This window comes from Suncus etruscus, chromosome 14 (assembly GCF_024139225.1).
Source record: "Suncus etruscus isolate mSunEtr1 chromosome 14, mSunEtr1.pri.cur, whole genome shotgun sequence".
Classification (NCBI taxonomy): Eukaryota; Metazoa; Chordata; class Mammalia; order Eulipotyphla; family Soricidae; genus Suncus; species Suncus etruscus.
This window is the reverse complement of record NC_064861.1, coordinates 73,339,346-73,359,638: the sequence shown is the minus strand read 5'-3', so window position 1 is coordinate 73,359,638 and position 20,293 is coordinate 73,339,346. Positions and strand designations below refer to the sequence as shown.

Below are 20,293 nucleotides of genomic sequence, written 5' to 3'. Positions count from 1 at the left end.
ACCCAGGAGTAACCCCTGAGCACCGCCGGGTATGGCCCAAAAACTCAAACAAACAAAAAAAAATTCCCCTTCTGGGCCACTGGGTTGGGTTCCTGGTTTGTCCACTTCTAAGTGTCCTTAAGGAAATGACCTGTGTACTCTGGGACACTGAGTTTCCATCAAGGTCGAACAGAGTAGTCTGGACCCCAGCATGGAGCTGCTACCTGATACAGAGTAAGCCTGAGCTTGTCTGTCACTATAAGTCATCTCCCTCGGGTCCACAAAAGCACCATTTCCAGGAAGTCTTCCCAGATCATCCCAGCATTCTGGCAACTCTCTACAGACTTCCACCACCCATGAGTTCTCATCACTGTCACCCATCTCCACTGTGCACAAGCTCGGTAGAGTCATTCTCATCATCCGCCTCCCCTGCAGACTGTCACTGCTATAGGACAAGGGTCCAACCTGTCTGTCCAAAGCTGTCAGGAGCCCCACAGAGCCAGCACTCAGTGAGTATCTCTTACTGTGTGAGCAAAGGGCTGAGCGAGTAGATGAGTAAGTAGGTGAGGGAGGGAGGGAGAGAAAGTGGGAGAGAGGGAGACTATGTGAATGAGTGAATGGAGTGAGTGACTGACTGACTGAAAGGGTGAGTGAGAGAGTGACTGAGTAATGAATGAGAAGGTGGCTGAGTGTGGGAGTGAATGAGTGAGTTAATGAGGGAGGGAGGGAGGAAGGAAGGGAAGGAGTGGCTGAGTGAGAGGTGAATAAGTGACTAGTAAGTGCTCCTACTCCCAGCACCCCCCAGACCACTTGTGGGGCTCCTGAGGGCTACAGGTGGCTGAGTGGACTGTTGAGTGGACTGTCAAGGTCTCAAGTCACACCACTTGCCCAGACTGGGGCTGACAGGGAGATAAGCCCACCATGCCCCCCTAAATGCAACACCAGATCCCATCAGCATATAAATGTTGCCTTTCTGCTCATCATTTTTGCGCGCTTTTCAGTATTACACTGGAATTTCATGATCCTGATGACAAAGTGATTTGGGTCTTGCCCCAATGATACTTAGTGGCATGTGTCCTGCCTGTCCTTGATGTGGCCGGCTGTGGCGATGACACATACCAGAAGGACAGGGTGTAGTCATTGGGGAAAGTCTCGCTCTCGCGGACCAGGAAGGTGCCATCCTTGCCCCCAGCCTCAGCGCAGTACTCTTGCAGCAGCTTCTCTGCACTCGTCCGCTTCTCCACCTTCTTGTGAAACCACTTCTCCCCAAAGTGCAATTCTGTGGGGGGCGTGTCCTGGGGCACACAGAGAAAGCAGGTCGCTGGGAGCCAAGGTAGAGCATCCTGTGACCCGAGAGCAAGGAAGAAACCTAAACCTCATTGGCTTCATCAATGGCCAATCAGGGCAGAGCAGTACCTGGCCAGGTTCCTCTTCAGCTGCCTGCTCCAGGTCATCACTGAAGGACAGTTTGGCATCGGCGATAGCGCAATAGTGCCGGGTCCATTTCTAAGGAACAAAATGGCATTTGCTTTGCCCCAATGTTGCTGCCCATTCAGCCCCAGAATCCCCCAGTTGTGGGTATTACTGGAGCTGTCTCAAAAATGCACATTATGGGACCAAAGCAATAGCACAACGGAAGGGTATTTGTCCTGCATGCAACTGACCCAAGATAGATCCTGGGCATCCACATAGGATTTCTGAGCCTGCCAGGAGTGATTTCTGAGTGCAGAGCCAGGAATAACTCTTAAGTGCCATTGGGTGTGGCCCAAAAATACCCTAGGAAAATACACATTATCCCCTGCCGCCCATGGGCACAGATAGACTCACACACACACACACACACACACACACACACACACACACACACACACACAGAGTGATGTGTTTCCATGTAACCATGTGAGTCTCTGCCGTCTTTGGGCCTCTTAACTGGTGGCTGCAGTGCAGTGTCTGTGGCCTGTTTCCATACGGTGCGGTCTTTGTGACCCAACAGGATTCATGTGTGACTTCTGTTTCTGTTTGATTTTTCCAGGACTCTCAAGATTTTGGGATATCATCATCTATTCACCCTTAAATAGGTGCTGGCCAACGATCGTCAGTGCAGGGAATGGGTGTAAAATATGATCTAAAATACCTTTAATGCAGGGCTCTGAGAAGTGGCTCTGAAGCCTGACTGCCTGACTCTCACCACCAAGGAAGAGCCAGTGAAGTGTCCTGAATGGAGGATTTCTTGGAATAGCTAAATGCAGGGATGTGTGTATGTGTCTACAGTAAAGGAAAGGCTTCGAATATGTATGTGTGTGCATCTGCTGCATCTGTGTGTGGATAGCTCTGAACCTGTATGTGTGTCCAGTGGGGAAGGTTTTGAACCTGTGTATATGTGTGTGTCCAGTGGGAAAGGCTCTGAACATGGATGTGTGACTGTGTGTGTATGTATGTATGTTGGAAAAGGCTCTGAGCATGTATGTATGAGTGAGGGAAAGGCTCTGAACCTGTGTGTGTGGGTGTGTGGGTGTCCAGTGCAGAAGGCCAGGGAAGTGATCACAGGTCCTCACAGGAACTGCCGCCCAGCCAAGCCGAATTCAGGGCACACCTGGTCGATGGGGTCCCACATGGACAGCTCGCCCTGCTGCTTGTGCTCCTCTTTTTTGTCTTCCATGTTGACGTCCACGTCACCCCGGGGGCCCAGCTTCTTATGCTGAGGGAGACAAGACACCAGGGCTCAGCATCTCCGTGCCAGAGCCAAGCCTACCCGCTCTACCTGTGACCCCAAGTGAGAACGCCTGGCCCTGCTGCTCTGTGGGTCCCCACAGGAGGGCACCTGGCCCTACTTCTCTATGGGTTCCCAGGGGAGGGCTCCCCACAGTCAGGGTGCCCAAATATAGCTGGCACTCAGCTCACCCCAAGTTCCAAATATGCCACCCCTAGTCCCTAACAGTGCACACAGCTCTGGGGACAGCTGCCCACCCACAGTCTATTTCCCACATGAGACATAGTTCCCCAGGGTCATATTGGAGCCTGGGTGCCTGGCACAGCCCCAACCAACAGCCGAACTCAGAGGGGCCAGAGAAGGGAGCAACAGATGTGGAGTTGCTCCATTGAGCCACTGAGGTCTGTCTGGTGGGGACTGGCCAGGATGCAGTGGCTTGGTGAGGCCCTGCAGAACCCACAAGAAGCGCCTGTCTCGCCCACCCTGGGCTCAGCCACACCTTGATGATGATCTTCTCCCGCAGCTGGCGGGGTGAGGGCAGCTGGTCGGCACTGGCCTCCGTTGGCTTGGTGAGCAGCATGTCACCCAGCACCTCCCTGAACACCCGAGCCATGTGCCTCTGTTGCTCCAGGCTGCAGTGCTCCTCAATGGACAGGATCACGGGGAAGCTGCGGGGTAAGGCAGCTCAGAGGGACGCTGCCGAAGGCTGGCCACCCAACCTGTGCGCACCTGCCCGGCAGAGGGAGCAGAGAGAGGCCCTGGGACTGACTGACTTTCTCGCCTGCAGGGGGCGCCAGCGATGAGCTGATGAGATGGCAGTGACAGGCTGAGGACCAAGGGTGGGAGGGAGGGGAATGAGAGGAGGGGTGGAGAATGTGTGTACGTATGTGCTTGTGTGGGAATGTTCATATACAAGGGATACCAACACTCAATTAAAGACAAAGCAGTGATAGACTTTGGGTACAGATTAGGGAAGAGTATGTGGGTTTGGGCATATGAGTGTGGGTGAAGGGGGTGGTTGGGGTGTGGGTATATGTGAGTGTATGAAGATATAGGTATGTCGGGAATGTGGGTGTATGGGTGTATGTGACTATTTAGGTATATGGGTGCATGAATGTGTGGTTGTATGGATGTGTAGATGTGTGTGTGTGTGTGTGTGTGTGTGTGTGTGTGTGTGTGTGTGTGTGTGTGTGTGTGTGTGTGTGTTTGGGAAGGTGCATGCACTCCCCTGCCTCCTTGCACGGTCTGTGGGACATGTGCCCCTCAAGCCCCCTCTGTCCCTCCCTCCCTCAGGGGACCCTCCTCCACAGACCTGGAGGTGACGAATGCATGTTCCTTGATGGCTTGCACCACATCATCAAACTTGATCTTGGTGGTGCGTGTCCAGCCGTGGTAGATGATGGGCTTCCCGTCAGGGCCATCCCAGCAGTCCACTGTGGCACAGAGCGGCGCCTCAAGCTAGGCCCACAGAGTCAAGCCCCACACCCAGGAAACCAGCCAACTGCCCCCACCCCAGCTGCTGACCAGGAGGTGGTTACAGTTCAGCTAAAGGCAATCACTCATTTGCCCAGCTTCCAAGTCTTTCTCTTATTTCAGGGATAGAAGATCAGGGGTTACCCAGCAGTTCCCCTGGGCAGGGGGCTCAATTCAGGACCGAGCATGAGGTGCTGGAGCTTTTCTGGGCCATACTAAGCAGTGTGGGGATCCCAAGCTGCACCTCACGAAGCTCAGGAGACATGCGGTGTCGGGGTCAACCAAGCCACACACAAGGACAGCACCTTAGGCCCTTGTTCCCCACACCATGGGACCCCGCACACAGCTGGGAGAGATCCCCAAGCCAGGGGGGAGCCCCAACCATAGCAGAGGGGGTCCCCCAAAACCTAAGAGGATAAATGGATTGTGGATGGGGAAGGGAATGACAAGTAAGAGGAGCTCAGTCACAGCTTCTGGTTCTTGGGGAGACATGAGAGGTAGGCAAGGTTGGGGAGCCCCACTGAGAGAGGGAGCTGAGGGGCCACTCACGCTCGATGCAGCGGCAGCCAAGGCGCAGACAGCGGACATAAGCCTCTGTAGATGACTCACTCCGCAGCTGGTCCCCTGTGAGGTACCTAAGAAAGAGGGGGCAGGCTGACACCTCAGAGTCACCCAGGGCTTCACCTCAGCCACACCCCAGGCCTGAGACCTCCCTTCTCCAACACCTGTGATCCAAACAGGGGACCCACAAGTGTCGGGGGTAGGAGTCTCACGTGTTGTGTGATGAGGAGATCCAGTAGTGAGACAGGGGGTTGTTCATGTTCTGCATGTCCACCACGTTGTACTTCTCATCCCAGATGCTGTTCTCCCGTGAGAACAAGTAGGTGAGGAACTGGGAAGGGCCAGACAGAGACAGACAGCTCAGCTCGGGGCCAGAGACAGACAGACAGATGGCTCAGCTCAGGACTGGAGGCAAGGACATGCCTCTACCCGGATCATAAGGGCCCCCCCCAGTACCCGTTCATCATGAGAAGTTCAGGTCTTTAAAGGCAACTTTGCTCCCCAAAGCTCTCCCAGACTGAACTGAGGGGTGACTTCTGGCTCTGTTTTCAGGAATCACTTCGGTTGGGGCTCAGGAGACCAGATGGGGTGTCGCATGAAAATGGGATGTCATGAGGATGGAGAGATAGCATGGAGGTAGGGAGTTTGCCTTACATCCAGAAGGATGGTGGTTCAAATCCTGGCACCCCATATGGTTCCCCGTGCCTGCCAGGGGCCATTTCTGAGCGCAGAGCCAGGAGTAACCCCTGAGCACTGCCGGGTCTGACCCAAAAAAAAAAAAAAAAGAAAGAAAGAAAAAGAAAAAAGAAAAGAAAGAAAATGGGATGCCATATGCAAGGCAAGTGCCTGAACCCTTTATTCTATTCTTTGGTGGGGGTTCACAGCAGGCAGTGCTCAGGGGTTACACCTGGCTCTTCACTCAGAAATTGCTCCTGGCAGGCTCGGGGAACCATATGGGGTGCCGGGATTTGAACCACCATCCTTCTGGATGTAAGGCAAACTCCCTACCTCCATGCTATCTCTCCGGCCTCATGAGGTGCTGGGAATTAAACTACCATCATCCTGGGTTGGTTGCATGCAAGGCAAACACCTTCCCACTGTGCTATCTCTCCGGCCCCTGTCCTTCTATTCTTAACAAGTACCCTAATATAGTTGCCATTACACAACACAGTGCTTCCAGTTTCTGAGCTGGAAGCAAGCATCCTCAAATTTTTTTAACAGGGAGCCAGTTCATTGTCTCTTAGACCATTGAAGGGCAGGAATATAGTTTTTTAAAAAATACCAACAATAGTGATCCATGGGCCATAGCTTGAAGACCCTTGCCCAAGATTGAGAGGATGAGGTAAAAGACGGAGAAGAGGCGAGTCAACTAGTGTGACTCCACCCTGGATTTAGGTGTATCTATGAGACCCGCCCATTCCTGGGAGAGGTCTTGGGAAGGTTAAATAAGGCCTTTGACCCAGGGGATTAGGCCTTTTGGCTTTTGGTCTTTTGCCAGGATGGAGGTTGGAGGTGATATGGATGAAAGAAGTAAGATGCAGGGGTAGCTAAGAATGGCTAATGCCATAAACCTAATAAATAGGTTTATGATATAGGCCACACCGATGTTGGCCAGGACAATAAAGATGTTATCTCTCTGGAAGCCTGCCTGTGAGTGAGTTCAATACCGCTTTCCTGGACCCAGACCCGCCGGTTAACGGGGGATGGAGCCACATGGCCGGGGCCTAAGAACAAAGGCCTCCATCCACCATCCAAGCCCATCTTAAGGGCTGTAACATGCAGTACACATTCTACACTTGTGCACTATGGTCCTGGGACAAGTCAGCTGCAAAGCAGGACAGGCTGTGGCAGCCAAAACACCCAGTGGGCCAGATAAATGTCCTCAGCATGCCACATGTGGCCCGTGGGCTGTAGTTTAAGGAGCCCTAGCTTAAAGCATAGATTCCATGCTCCCTTCTGTCTCTTTCACACAGAGCAGGCCCCCCATTCCCCTTGTCCTAAAATTGAACAGGACCCCCCATTTCCTTGTCCCCCCATTTAGGAAAGGACCCCCGCCTCCCTATATCCCACCTCACTACCTTACCCAGCACCAAATAGGATCAGTCTAAGGCCAGACTGTGTCTTCTAAGAGTAAGAGGTTCCCAGGGACCAGAGCCCAGCCCCACCCAGGGCCAAGTGGTCCCCAGAGAAGGATGTGGGGGGGAGGATTCAAGAGAATGGTTAAGACTGGAGTTGCTTACCTCATCGACGAATAGGAAGGGCTCAGCTGTCTCCCTCATGGTGTCATCGATAAATTTGGTCATGCGTTCCCGGACCTTGTTCAGATCCTGAGCCCAGTGTTCCTGAGAACAAAGATGAGAACAGAAGTCATGCATAGGCAGACAAGCTCCTTCTCACCCCCAGAGCCTAGTCCCATGAGGGATCCAGAGTCCAGTCCATGCTGGGCTTTTGCCAGGATGTGACCAGAAGCCATTCCTGGTACCAAATGTTTGAGGTTGTGAGAGCAAATGCCACTGGCCGCCTCTGCTCCATTCAGACTGTTGTCCCAAAGGAGACACAGATAAAACCTTGATCAGCAGGTACCAATAAAGATTTATTCACAAGAGCAAGTCAGAGTGTGCCAATAAAGCTTTATTCACAAGAACAAGTCAGGGGTCAGATATGCAGCTGTTTTATCCCTAAGCTCTTAACTGTCATGACCACTTCCTGAGGTAGTGGAAATATTGTCAAATCAGGCACAAGGTTATTCACCTGCCTGACCTCAGACCAGTTCTGCTATCTCCACCCCAGGAGCAGTCCTGTCATGGGTTATACCAGGAAAGATCCTGGAACTTAACACAGCACCTGTCCCACAGGAAGTGCTCAAAGCCCAATAGCTTGATCTGGGATGAGACAAGAAGGTGTCCCCTCCGTAGTCCCAAGGCACCCTCAGCATTTTTTTTTTTTGGTTTTTGGGACACACTCAGCGGTGCTCAGGGGTTACTCCTGGCTGTCTACTCAGAAATAGCTCCTGGCAGGCACGAGGGACCATATGGGACACCGGGATTCGAACCAAATTGCAAGGCAAACACTGCTGTGCTATCTCTCCGGGCCCCCCCTCAGCATTTTCAACAAGAGAACAATGAGACTGTCCCAGAACTGGCCCCCAAGAACTGGCCAACCAGCATCTAGGGAGTGAAGGTACTTGCCTTGCTCCTGGCTTACCCAGGTTCCATCCCCAGTGCAGGCATTACTGCAGCCTGGAAAGCTCCCAAATGCTCTTGAGGCTACCCTCAAGGTAAGGTGTGGGGTGGGTTGAAAGGATCAGAGTGGGCCAGATACAAACAAGGTACTGGGCAGACACCACCCTGGCCGCCCCTTCTTGCAAATCTCTCAGATAAGGGACACAAAGCAGCCAGACAGAGGGGACTTCCGGTTCATTTGACTATGGAAGCAGCTGGGAGCAGGCACCTTAATGCAAACTCACTGTGGGACTGGATACATTCCCACCCACTCCATGGGGGCCCCAAGGCAAGCCACTTCCTCCTTCCTTCTTGAATCCCCTGAACAAGAATAAAGAAACTGCCTGTCTGAAGCATTTAAAATAGGGACAATCTGAGGACCAGCAAAAACTCTGCCACTGGGTCTGGATTCTGGGACCCAAAAGGACAGTGAAGAAAAAGAGATAGTGACTATGGGGTTCACTATAAATTCACGCTAGGAGGTTCACCTTAGTCCCTTGTAAGAGGGGTGTGTGTGTGTGTGGAAACTGAGACCAAACAGCTCCACTCACTGCTGAGCCTAAGACCAGAGCCTGGAATTCAGCCATGGCTCTTCCATGTAATGCCCTCCCTTCCTCCTCACTGTCTCCTGGGGGTCATCAACCTGACCACGGACCCTGTGGTGGCTCGGGAGAAAAATGGAGGCACCTCTTCGATCCTCTCAGAAGCCGCTAAGACTCTAGGCTACGCTCCAGATGGCAGTGCAGATTCTTCTAGAAGTTTCCATGCTCACTGCACTCATCTAGAAAATGTGTGCTCACCCACTTGCCAGGTGCTACAGTGGTCACTCCACTTACAGGAACCATCACCCCAAACCTATATCCAGGGCCCAGCCTCCCCTGAACTCCAGGTACCCCAAATGTGCAGGGTGGAAGCCCAGGAATCCTGCTTACACGTGCTTCCAGGTGCTGATGCCACTCTGGGTGTTAGCATGGGCTGTAGGCAGCTTTCCTAATTCAGGCTCTGACCCCACAGGTGGGGAAGCCTGGGGCACCCCCTGAAGGAAGCATATCCAGCAGGAACAGGAGAGCCTCAAGTTCTTGGGGAGGTCCTTCCCCAGGAGCGGAGGCATCCGACTTCCTCTGCTCCTCGGAGCCTGAATGCATCAGAGCCAGGCAGTGACCAAAAAAAAACCAAAAAACAAAAAAAAAAACACTGTGTGGCTCTTGCCCCCCAAATAATAAACAACACTTAAGGAGACAAAAAGAGGACACCCACATCCCCATCCCAATGCAGATTTTGAGTCACAATGAGGATATTTACCCAAATACAAAAGAAATGTTTCTCCACCCCACCAAAACCCCGAGGTTCTCATAAAAGTGTAGGGGACACCAGCACTGCAGAAGCTCTACCAAGAGTGATCCAAAGCACTGAGCCAGAAGGCACCCCTGAGTCTAATAGCTGTGGCCCCCAAATCAAAGACCATGAAAAAATAACCAATAAGGGTTCACAACGATAGCACAGCGGAAAGGGCATTTGCCTTGCATACAGCCAACCTGAGTTCGATCCCTGGCATCCCATACAGTCATCTGAGCACCACCAGGACTGAATCCTCAGCACTGCCAGGTGTGGTTCAAAAACCAAAAAATAAAATAAAATAACCAGTGGAAGTTGGGGGAAATGGCATGCAGGAGAGGTAGGGCACGGGTTGTGCTGGGGCTCCAGGCAGGCCCATCTCCAGCCAGGAGGGTCTGCAGAGATCCCCAGAGCCTGTAGCGTCAGATGCCCCCAGAGCTCCCAAAACCCTGTCACCCACACTCAGTCAGGGAGCTACAGGGGACCCCATGTGCCTGCATACTCCTCTCCTGGCTTGCCCCCACCCCTCACACCCCCTGACCTGCTGCTCGTGGATCAGGAAGCGCTGGAAGTCGTGAAGATGCACGGCGGATGCGTCTGGCCGGTCAGTGTTTCTGCATCATGGAGGGGACCCAGTAAGTAGAGAGGATGGGCGCAGAGGGACACTTGGCCCTGACCATGTCCTCTGTCCTGCCACACCCCTCTCCTTAGGGGCAGAAGGGACAGAGCATGGGAGGATGCCCTGACAAGGACCAACCAGCACGTGGCCCTATTGCCATCCACACTGGCCACCCATGTGTCCCCAGGCACCAGGGTCCAAGTAAGCTGCACATCCAGAGTGTGAGAGAAACCAGGGAACCAGGAAAACATGGACCCACAAGCTCAGCGTCTGAGGTTGGGAGGTGCCTAGGCACAGCAAGTAGATGCTTCCAGATATTTCTGCAGAGAATTGTAAGAAGCAGAAAGGGGCGAGAGCCCAGACCAAGCTGTGGGGATAGCTGCAAAAGGGACCCCAGGACCCCGGCAGGTGGGGAAAAGGGCCTTGGCCTGTGCAAGTGGAGAGGACAGTGGAGAGGAAACCTGCACCCCGAAAGCTGCAACCCTGTAGACAGAGTGGGGGTGCCAAGTACCCCAGCTGCCAGAACTCCCAGGTGAGGTGCCCCTTCTCCCCTATGATGATGATGTCCAAAAATGTGTCCCCCACACGGAGTGTGTCCCGACTTGGAGCATGTTCATACATAGAGCATGTTCCCACATGGAGCCTGTCCATATATAGAGCATGTCAGTATATGGAGTGTGTCCCCCAAATGGTGCGTGTCCCCACATGAAATATGTTCCCACATGAAGCATGTCCCTACATGGAACATGTTCATATATGGAGCATAGAAGTATATGGAGCATGTCCCTACATGGAGTGTGTTCCCACATGAAGCATGTCCCCACATGGAGCGTATCCCTCTCACAGTGTCCCCTTCCTACATCAGCCTCTTCCTGCCTTCTCCCCTCACCAGCTCTGGGCCTAGCCCTCCCGTCTCTTGGACCCCCAAGCAAACAGACACATTTTCTGGGCTTGGTGCGGGGCCAGCTCAGAGGTGGCTCCTGGAAGCCGGCTTTGCAGAGTTTGCACTAAGTGTGGTTAGGGGGTGGTTAAAATGCCCCATGCACCCTCCCACAGGGCCCTGCAGTGCAGGTACCAGTCTTGACCCCATGCCCTGGACCCCTGGGAAAATGCTCTCCTGTACCACAGGGTCTGAATGTTCTTTGACCCTTGTCAGGATAGAATAATAAGCTTCCTGACAGAACCTTCTTGGCCCCACAATACTCCAAGACCCCACTCTATGCTGTCTCCCCCAGGCCCTGGACTGGCCTCCTAGGGTACCCTCATGCCACCCTGTGAGTACTCCCAGAAGTCAAAAGAACCTCTGAAAGGACTAGCAGAGAAAAGGGACCTCACCCCAAGATGAACACAGAGGAGTCTTTTTTGAATTCATCCAGGATCTGAAAGAGGAAACCGGAAAACAAAATGTGAGCACAGGAGATGCCGCACCTTTACATGAGCAGCTTGTCTTGCTTCAAGAAGTGGGATTTACGAGGATCCTACCAAGGACCCAACAGACATGCACCATGTCGGCTCACCCTCTCCCGAGAGGCGGCTTCCTGAGGTGCCTTTCACGGGTCATCGAAACATCACACCCCCACATAGGATCTGCCTCCCCACTTCCTGCGGCTGTTTCTCACTGTGGGCCCATGGGACCCCAAAAGCCTGGCCTCCAGGGACATGTGTTCCACCCTGTGATCCTGAGCCACTGGCAAAGCCCTGCTGTGAAGTCCCTCTCCCCTGGGTGGGGACTCCAAGTCATTAGCCCAGAAGCACTCAGTTGTCCAGGCAGGCAGTAGAAATGAGCAGAGATCTACACAGGCAAGGTGGGGCCAAACTGGAAACTGCTCATCCCCTCAGCTTCTCATGTGTGACCTGAGCAGCCCAGATGATCCATGAGTAGCCATGAATTGCGATCAAAAGGTGAAAGCCCCTTCAGTTCTGGGTGTCAGCAATGGACTTTCACAACCCTAAATCCTTCAAGAGCAGCTGCACCCACAGGCTGCAATCCAGGATGCAGCCCTGATGACACCAGGGACCCAGCGGCCCAATTGGTTGAGAAGCACCAGGAGTGCTCCCTGAGTACTGCTGGGGAGGATCCCCCAAACTGAAGCTATTGCCCAGACCAAGTGCAATCTGCTGCAGATGGGGTGTGACATCTGCTAACCAGGGAATGCCAGGTTGTTCCCAAATTGCTTCCCAGAGGGCAGTCTAGGTGTTATACCCGTACCCCAACACAGTGCAGGAGTTCAAAGATTCTGCAGAAATCACATGTTTCTCTTACACACACACACACACACACACACACACACACACACACACACACACACACACACACACCAGAGAGAGCTCAAGGATTCTGCAGAAATCACATGCAAAGGCCTGACCCTTGCACGCGCTAGCCTAGGACAGACCGAGGTTTGATCCCCCAGCGTCCCATATGGTCCCCCAAGCCAGGAGCGATTTCTGAGCTCATAGCCAGGAGTAACCCCTGAGCGTCACTGGGTGTGGCCGAAAAACCAAAAAAAAAATAATAATAATAATAATAAAGAAATCACATGCAAATAAATGTCTTTCTCTCCTCTCTCTATATCTCTCTCCCTCCTGTCTCTGTCTCAAACATGCACACACACACACACCACCACCACCACCAGCACCACCAGAGAATTCAAAGATTCTGCAAAAATCACATGCAAATGTCTCTCCTACACACACACACACACACACACACACACACACACACACACACACACACACACACACACGTGCATGCGTCAGAGAGACCTCAAGGATTCTGCTGAAATTACACAGAAATCTGTGTCTACCTGGGGGTTCGGGAGGACCATATGAGATGCCAGTAATCAAGTCGGGGTTGCTAAGTGAGTCAGCTCTTCTCTCTAGCCCTGATAAATGCATCTTTTCTTCTTTTTTGGTTTTGGGGTCAGTCACAGCCAGTGGTGCTCAGGGGTTATTCCTAGCAGGTTTGGGGGAACTACAAGGGATGCCGGAGATGGAACCCAGGTTAGCCTCAAGCAAGGCAAATGTTCTCCCACTATGCTATGATTCTGGCCCCAGAATATGCAGTTTTTTACAGCCACAGATTCAGAATAATTGCCCAACTTGGGCACTGCACATGCCCACTGAGGGAGACTGAATGTGGACTTCATTCTCCTGGGCTTCCCAGCTCTCAAACACTTTATGCCCAGCCTCATCCTTGTCCTCTCCTTTGCTTCTTCCTGCCAAACACATGCCTGCTCCCACTGCCTAGCTGGCCCCCAGCCCCCAGCTTCCTCGTCTTGGGTTTAGGAACCAAAAACCTTGACTGAGTCCAGACCCCCTGGGCTGCCTCACCGACTTCTGCTGCTCGAACATGAGCTTCTTGTAGAAGAGGTGGAGCTGCTCGAAGCAGAGCTCGTCCCTGAGGGCACCTATTTCCTGTGGAGATGGAAACAAAGATGAAGGGCCTCAATGATGGCCCAGACTAGGCCAAAATTGAAGCTGCTTATCTACCCAGTCGGGTTCAGCACATACATGCTCCCTTCCAGGGCTCCAGGAGATGTTAGCAGGGAATCCCTACACCCCAGATTAGAGCCTCGAGCCCCTCAAAACAAGAGTGGAGGGTCCAACTCCCAGAATAGGAAGTGAGCACAGTTGACACCATATTCCAGCACCAGCTCATGGAGACAATCAGGCTCATCTGTATGTGGGGAACAGAAGAGGGCTCCTCCTGTCAGTGCTCTAGCCCAGTGGGGCTGTGAGCACCAGACACACACCCAAGGATGCTGAGGTGATGAATGGCGGCATGGAGATTGTGCCCCCAGTAACACCCCCCAAACTCCAAGAGTGTTGGCATTGGCTGGGCTTATGTCCTTTGAGGCCTATCCCCTAAACTCGGATCACATCCTGGGCAATCTCAAACCTTCAGTGTCCTTATTTGTGGACGGGGACCCCGGCACTGCCCTTGGAATTACTCTGAAGCCAGACTAGAGACAGCAAGACACAAAAGACCCAGAAAATCGTTATCATGCTAATGTGGAACCTGCAAACCGCAAACAATGTCTCCTGTGCTGACCCCCCAAGTTAATGACACCATGGGTACAGGTCAGCAGATGGCTTGACTTGAGGTGTGCTCACTTTCTCAGGGAAGGGATTAGGCAGGAGGTACCTGAGACGAGGCCACCTGCATCCCCAACAAGATATTCTTGGATTCTGAGGGCATTGCCAGTCCCACATCTTCTGGATGAGCCCCGCCCCCAACCCAGCCCCTCCTACCACCTATCAAGAGCAAGTGACTAGAATGGGGAGTTGGTTCGAGAAGCAGCTGGGCACAGGGAGGATGGGGAAGTGGGCACCCACACCCCCATCTCACACCCTGGTACTTATATCCAGAAATGTCCATTGTGTTTGCCCATGAGAAAGCACTCAATAGTGTTTCTAAAGGGAAATTGGACTGGGCAGGTGGGTGCAGGAAGGATGGAGTCTGGGGGACCCTGGCTTACCTCTATCCTGACAGGGACTCCCCTACCATACCCCACAGCCGGTGGCAGCTCACCATGAACTTGTCCTTAAGGTTCTTGACACTGTTCACTTTGTAGTTGACCAGAGGCAAGATGGTCTTCATCTCCCGAAGGCTGATGCTGGATAGCAGAGCCTAGTCAGTCTGGGGTCTCAGAGAGCTGCCCACCACTGCTCCCCACAGAGACCCTCCTTGGGATACCCTGACCATGGGGTTTCAAAAGCATGTGGGGGATGGAGAAGCTGTGGCATTTCCCCATGGACAAGTTCCCCCAGCAGATGAGATGGTACCCACAACCAAGAGAACCCCTGGGATACTACCATAGCCGCTGATGGCCAGAGAGAGCAAGGGGACAGGAAGGTCACCCTTAGCTGGACCTTCACAGATGAACCTAACCAGGGTGCACACCAGCCTCCAATGGAAATTACAGACAGAAATACAGATAGACAGACAGACAGATAGAATGTGGCTCAGAATCGGTGGTGACATTCTCCTGCCCACGGGGCTGCCACACCCCTAGGAGCTCCCATCCCATGTGGGGTGAAGGTCAACTGTACAAGCCAAGAGAGCAAACTAGAGGTGGAAGGCAAGAAAGCTGCCTCCTGAGGGTGTCCATGGGGCAATTTCTACTGATGCTCAATCGAACAGGGATCCCCTGGTGGCTCTGGAGCCTTTCGTGGCCTCATGTAAAGATGGCAGTTTCAGGGCACAGCACCCTGACTTCTCCCCCACCTGGGGGGGGGGGATCGATTAAATACTCAGCATAGAGACCACGGTCCCAATCTGCCCACAGGCACACAAGGTCTGGGCAGGTTCCAGCCCAGGAAGACGGGAATTTGGGCCAGCTGGCAGCGCCTAGGAACCCTGGTCTCTGCGGCTATTCTGTGTCCGGCAGGAAGCGAGGGCGGCAGGAAAGGGAGGGATGCTGGCAGGACCAGCTGTGCCAACACCTGGGTCAACAGTTCCATCTAAAGGCCCTTCACCCCATCCCACTGAGGATGGGGCAAAAGGGGGCAGAAGAACAGCAGGAGCGGGTGGGCCCAAAAAAGGAAGCCCAGGGGTGCTGTGCTCCCCAGAAAGCCGGCAAGATGGACCCTACATTCTGGCCATGAAAGGTGGTGAGGCTGACGTGGACTTCAGAGGGGCCCAGGCAAGCCATGGTCCAGCCCATGACACCATGCCAAATAAGAAGAGGGGACTCTGGGTACAGATCAGAAATGCGCTCAGTGGGCACCACTCAAGGGTGTACAGCGCTGAGCCGAGTGCCAGGCACCTCACTCAGAAACCAGTGGGGAGGTCAATGCAGGCAGCCAGCCCTGGACACCACCAAGCTGGCTTCCTCTGAGATGAAGGAAACATTGTCTCAGGAAGGTCTGGCAGAGCTCAGAGGAAAAGGATGGACCAGGACTTCACACACAGACCAATGAGAGAAACAGAGAAACAGAGACACAGAGTTCAACTTCTCTCACACAAAATAGATTTTTGTGAGGCCACACCCAGTAGCACTTAGAGGTTACTCCTGGCTCTGCTCTCACTCCTGGCAAACTCAAAGGACCCGATGGGATGCTGGGAATCAAACCCAGGTCAGCCACATGCAAAGCAAATGCCTTCCCTGTTGTTCTCTTGTTTGCCCCTAAGAAATGCAAATTTAAGCAAAAGCCAGCAGTGGCCTTTACCCCTGTCAACAGCTGCGATCAAGGGACATGAATGTGGCTTAAGAAACATGTGGCAGCCCCAGTTTTGTCCCCAGCACCACACGGTCCCCTGTGCACTGCCAGAAGTGACCCCTACAGGGAGCAGCCCTGAGACCCTGAGTGAGGGTCACACACCAAACAAAAGATTCTGATGTGGAGACACCCAGGTGCCACCTCTTGCCCTCCAAGCTGGAACTGACAGGTGTCCCAGCCACATGCACAGGATGAAGGGCCAGGAAAGTAAGGACAGTTCCAGGGCAACTGCTCAAATGCTTCCCCTCATAGGCCATGGCTCAACCCAGACACCACTGTCTGCCCGCCACTCAGCACCTCACAGACATCCAGGCAGACACACACACATACCACACATTTGTGCACACACACCACACATATGAACTTACCACACATATCATCCACATAATACACACATGAACACACCACAGGACATATACTACATACCACACATGTACACATATCGCATGGGAATGCATACATGCCAGATATGCATCACATGCACCACATAGATACTGTTGGATTAACTGGGTCCTACCCTACTTAGTATACTTCTCCAACCCAGGGTGTTGGAATACCGGGTTCTACCTTATTCAATATTCTATTCGTTCCCCACCCTAGGGTGTGGTCTGGTTCTTGCTAATAAAAAGCCTGGGTCTCAGGAAAGCTCTTGCATTCTCCAGTCTTCCTCTCCTCTTAGGAGCAGAAGGCTTGCAATGTGAGAGTTCCTGAACCAGTTTTTACCCTCCTGTCATTGTGTGGATTATTTCCTGTGTCAGGGTGTTTGCCTCCAGACCTGCATCTCTCCAAGTCCTGGTTTTAGAGCCTGAGGTTTTCGTCACAACATACCACAAGCATGTACTCACATGCACACACTATACATATGGACACACCATACAGTGCACACACACACACAATGTCTGAGTCAGTAAACACGTAAACCCTGTCCAGCTGTTTTGGGTTCCTCATTCCTGGCAGGGGTCCACAGGACACTGTGGGGGATGCAGGAGAACCACGGTCTGTGATGTCAGGGAAACGAGTGAAACCAAGAATGACAGGACTCGAGATCTCACACATGCACAGCATTTCAATCAACAACAACAACCAAAAAAATGAAAATTGGGGTCTGAGGGGCCAGAGAAATAGCACAGCAGCGTTTGCCTTGCAAGCAGCCGATCCAGGACCTAAGGTGGTTGGTTTGAATCCCAGCTGCCAGGAGCTATTTCTGAGCAGATAGCCAGGAGTAAACCCTCAGCACAGCTGGGTGTGGCCCCCCCCCAAAAAAAAAAAAAAAAAAAAAAAAAGGAAAAGAAAATTGGGGTCTGAGAGGATCCGAGGATGAATCTTACCTGTTTCTTCTGGTTTGATCCACAGAATATAACTGTTTTCTCAGCCAACTGGAGAGAGAGAGAAGGAGGGAGGGAGGGAGGGAGGGAGGGAGAGAGAGAGAGAGAGAGAGAGAGAGAGAGAGAGAGAGAAGGAGGGAGGGAGAGAGAGAGAAGGAGGGAGGGAGGGAGAGGAGAGTAACAGAGACAGGAAAAGACAAAGAGAAGAAAGAGAGGAGAAAGAGAAAAGAGAGAAAGGAAAGAAAAGAGAAAGAAAAAGAGTGTGAGAAACTTCATAATTTACAGGGGCTGGGAGATACTTTTTCCAACTTCTCAGCTCACTCTGTGCCCTTCCTATATGACTCCTGGAAACTGGGGGTCCCTTGAATAAACTGCAACTGCCCCCAAAGGGTGCCCTTGAGTATGGAGCCCAGAAGGAGATGCTTAACACACCACACCACTTGGTGCCTTCTCCTTTGGGGGCTGCAAGGCGGGCAGGACTGTGCCAAACTCTGGGCAGCTTCCTGTGCACTGAGTGAACACCAGTCCTACTTGAGGGCACAGCTGGAAGATGCCCAAGTGCCCAGGTACCTCTCAATGATAGTAGGGGTGGATGCAGCCATCGCCTCCTGCAGCAGGATCTTCAGTCCTGAGAGCCATTTGGCAGCATCATCCTTGGTGTCGGCTGAGGGGAGGCAAGAGCAGGGTCACTGCCACAGGGACCCTCTGTGCACCCAGAAGACACCACCCTGACACATCCTGCCTCTAGCTTCCCTCCAGGATCCTGTCCACACCAGAACTTCCTCTCCTAGGGCTGGAGACTAGGTCTGTCTGTCCATCAGCACCATCAACTCATCAGAGGCTCCAGGGATCCCTGATCATCCATGCTACATGGCCCCTTATCACTGCAGCCACTGTCACACTTACTTGGGGTTCTCTCCTTCTAGTGCTCCCCCCCCCCACAGCTGGCAGCATACCAAGATTAGTCCATCCATGTCCATCCAGCAAGGACTGACACTGCTCTATAGCTCCTGAGTCCTCCCTCTCAGCTGGTGTGTATGTGTGAGCATCTCTGTGTGTGCATATGTGTGAGCACGCATACACCCATGTGTGTATACTCCCAGACTTCAGGTCGTTGCAGTTGGATGACGACTACAACCTGTCTCGGCACTCAGCTCAGGCCACAACATCCACCTCCTCCTTTTCTTCCTCTCCTTCTTTCTCTTCTTCTTCCCCTCCTTCTCTTCCTCGTCCTCTTCCTCCTTTTTCTCCCCTTCTACAAAGTCCCAGCAGCCCCACATCTTTTATCTCATTCCCAAAAAAGCCGATGGAGGTCCCAAGTGATCAGAAAGCTGTTCCTCAGGACACAGCAAGCACGAGGCAGGGAGTCAGCCCTGAGCCCCCGTGGAGGAAGCGTTTGCTCACCAGCCAGACTGAGGGTGCTGAGCACAAAATTAGAGCCATAGAGGACGGTGAAGCAGCAGTCCTCCTTCTGCCGCACTGCCTTGGCACGCTCGAAGTCCTTGGAGTTCTTCCCAGGCCGGACCTCCTTGATCTCCATGATGTCCACTGTGGAGAGAGGAGAGAAGCTGACTGCAAGTGGTGCCACATAAAAGCCCCCAAGTGACCTCCCACGCCCTAAGGTGGCCTCCCAGGGCCAACCACCACGCCAAAATGGCTAATGAACCATGAGGTGGCATAGAGGGACAAGTTGGGCTGGCTTCCCACCCGCCCTTTTGCAACCTGAAAATCACCTTTTGTGAGGGCCAGAACATAGTATGTTCACTTGCCTTGCATGTGGCCAACCTGGGTTCCATCCCTGGCATCGTATAGGGTCCCCTGAGCACTTCCAGGAGTGATTCCCGAGCACAGAGCTAGGAGTCAGCCCTGAGCACTGATGAGTGTGGCTCAAAAGTAGTTAATTAATCCAAAGAAGTTACGTCTGGCAGAGTCCCTCCCTGCCCCCAGACCCCCACTCATACCCAATCTCACCCCCATCTTACTACCACCTGCTTCTGAGACAATCGGGGTCTGACTGGCTCATGGGGGAACACAAAGTAGTTGAAGCAAATCACACACACATACACACACACACACACACACACACACACACACACACACACATCTGTGATTCTCCAAGCATTCTCTTGTCCACTCAACATCTCTAAGAGAATCTATAAAGTCACTCAATGTAAGCTTTTCCCTTCCAGTAAAAATCTAAGTGTGACACATGTACTGGAAAAAAAAATGTTTTCTGATCGTTTAACTGGCATAGGCATATAAATCAGAGTAACTGTATGGTCTGGGGCTAGGAAGAAGAGGCACATTCCATCTTTTCGTTCATGAATGTTGGTAGTGGAACCCTCCTGAATTCAAGCATCTGCCAGGCATCCTATTGGATGTCCTGGGAACTGGGCCCCTTCCAGGACATACCTGTCTCCTTATGACAAAGAAATCCAGACTCTGATGCTCCTGAAAAGTCCACAGCAGCCAGCACCAATGGAATAGCCCCAGAAGAACACAGCCACATATTGGTCAACAACCTACTCCGGGACACATTTCAGCGGCCTTGACAACAGCCAGAGTGGTATGACCCACCAAAAAGCCAGGCAAAACCTTTTCCCACACCCAGAGAGAAGAAAAACCCATGAACTATGGCAGTTGAGGATGCTGATGGGCAGAGCCATGTGGAACACTGTGGGGAGAGGGCACAGCTCCCCTCACTAGGAGATGAGGTGAGTGATGAGTGTATAAGGGACCAGGTGACCACAGGATCAAGCATGCTGTTCCTGTCTGTCCATGTCCCTATTCAGACACTCACAGTTCACAGCTCCTGTGGAACATATAAAGATTTGTAGCTCAGGGCAGG

At 52.7% G+C, this 20,293-nt stretch overlaps 2 protein-coding genes across 2 annotated transcripts in view; one reads left to right on the top strand and one right to left on the bottom strand.

Moving 5' to 3' along the window:
- GCSH (glycine cleavage system protein H) overlaps positions 1–20,293 on the top strand; it is a 729,662-nt gene that overhangs the window by 335,608 nt on the left and 373,761 nt on the right. The window lies entirely within an intron of this gene.
- Positions 1–20,293, bottom strand: part of PLCG2 (phospholipase C gamma 2) — an 81,534-nt gene that overhangs the window by 34,799 nt on the left and 26,442 nt on the right. The window contains exons 2-16 of the mRNA XM_049786270.1: positions 18,850–18,993; positions 18,016–18,109; positions 17,449–17,496; positions 14,430–14,514; positions 13,229–13,312; positions 11,234–11,277; positions 9,821–9,893; positions 6,964–7,065; positions 4,936–5,054; positions 4,712–4,797; positions 4,002–4,122; positions 3,189–3,357; positions 2,573–2,677; positions 1,396–1,485; positions 1,099–1,274 (exon numbers count right to left, since the gene is read on the bottom strand). Coding sequence (XP_049642227.1) covers positions 1,099–1,274; positions 1,396–1,485; positions 2,573–2,677; positions 3,189–3,357; positions 4,002–4,122; positions 4,712–4,797; positions 4,936–5,054; positions 6,964–7,065; positions 9,821–9,893; positions 11,234–11,277; positions 13,229–13,312; positions 14,430–14,514; positions 17,449–17,496; positions 18,016–18,109; positions 18,850–18,993 — 1,540 coding nt within the window. The remainder of the gene's footprint in view (positions 1–1,098; positions 1,275–1,395; positions 1,486–2,572; positions 2,678–3,188; positions 3,358–4,001; positions 4,123–4,711; positions 4,798–4,935; positions 5,055–6,963; positions 7,066–9,820; positions 9,894–11,233; positions 11,278–13,228; positions 13,313–14,429; positions 14,515–17,448; positions 17,497–18,015; positions 18,110–18,849; positions 18,994–20,293) is intronic.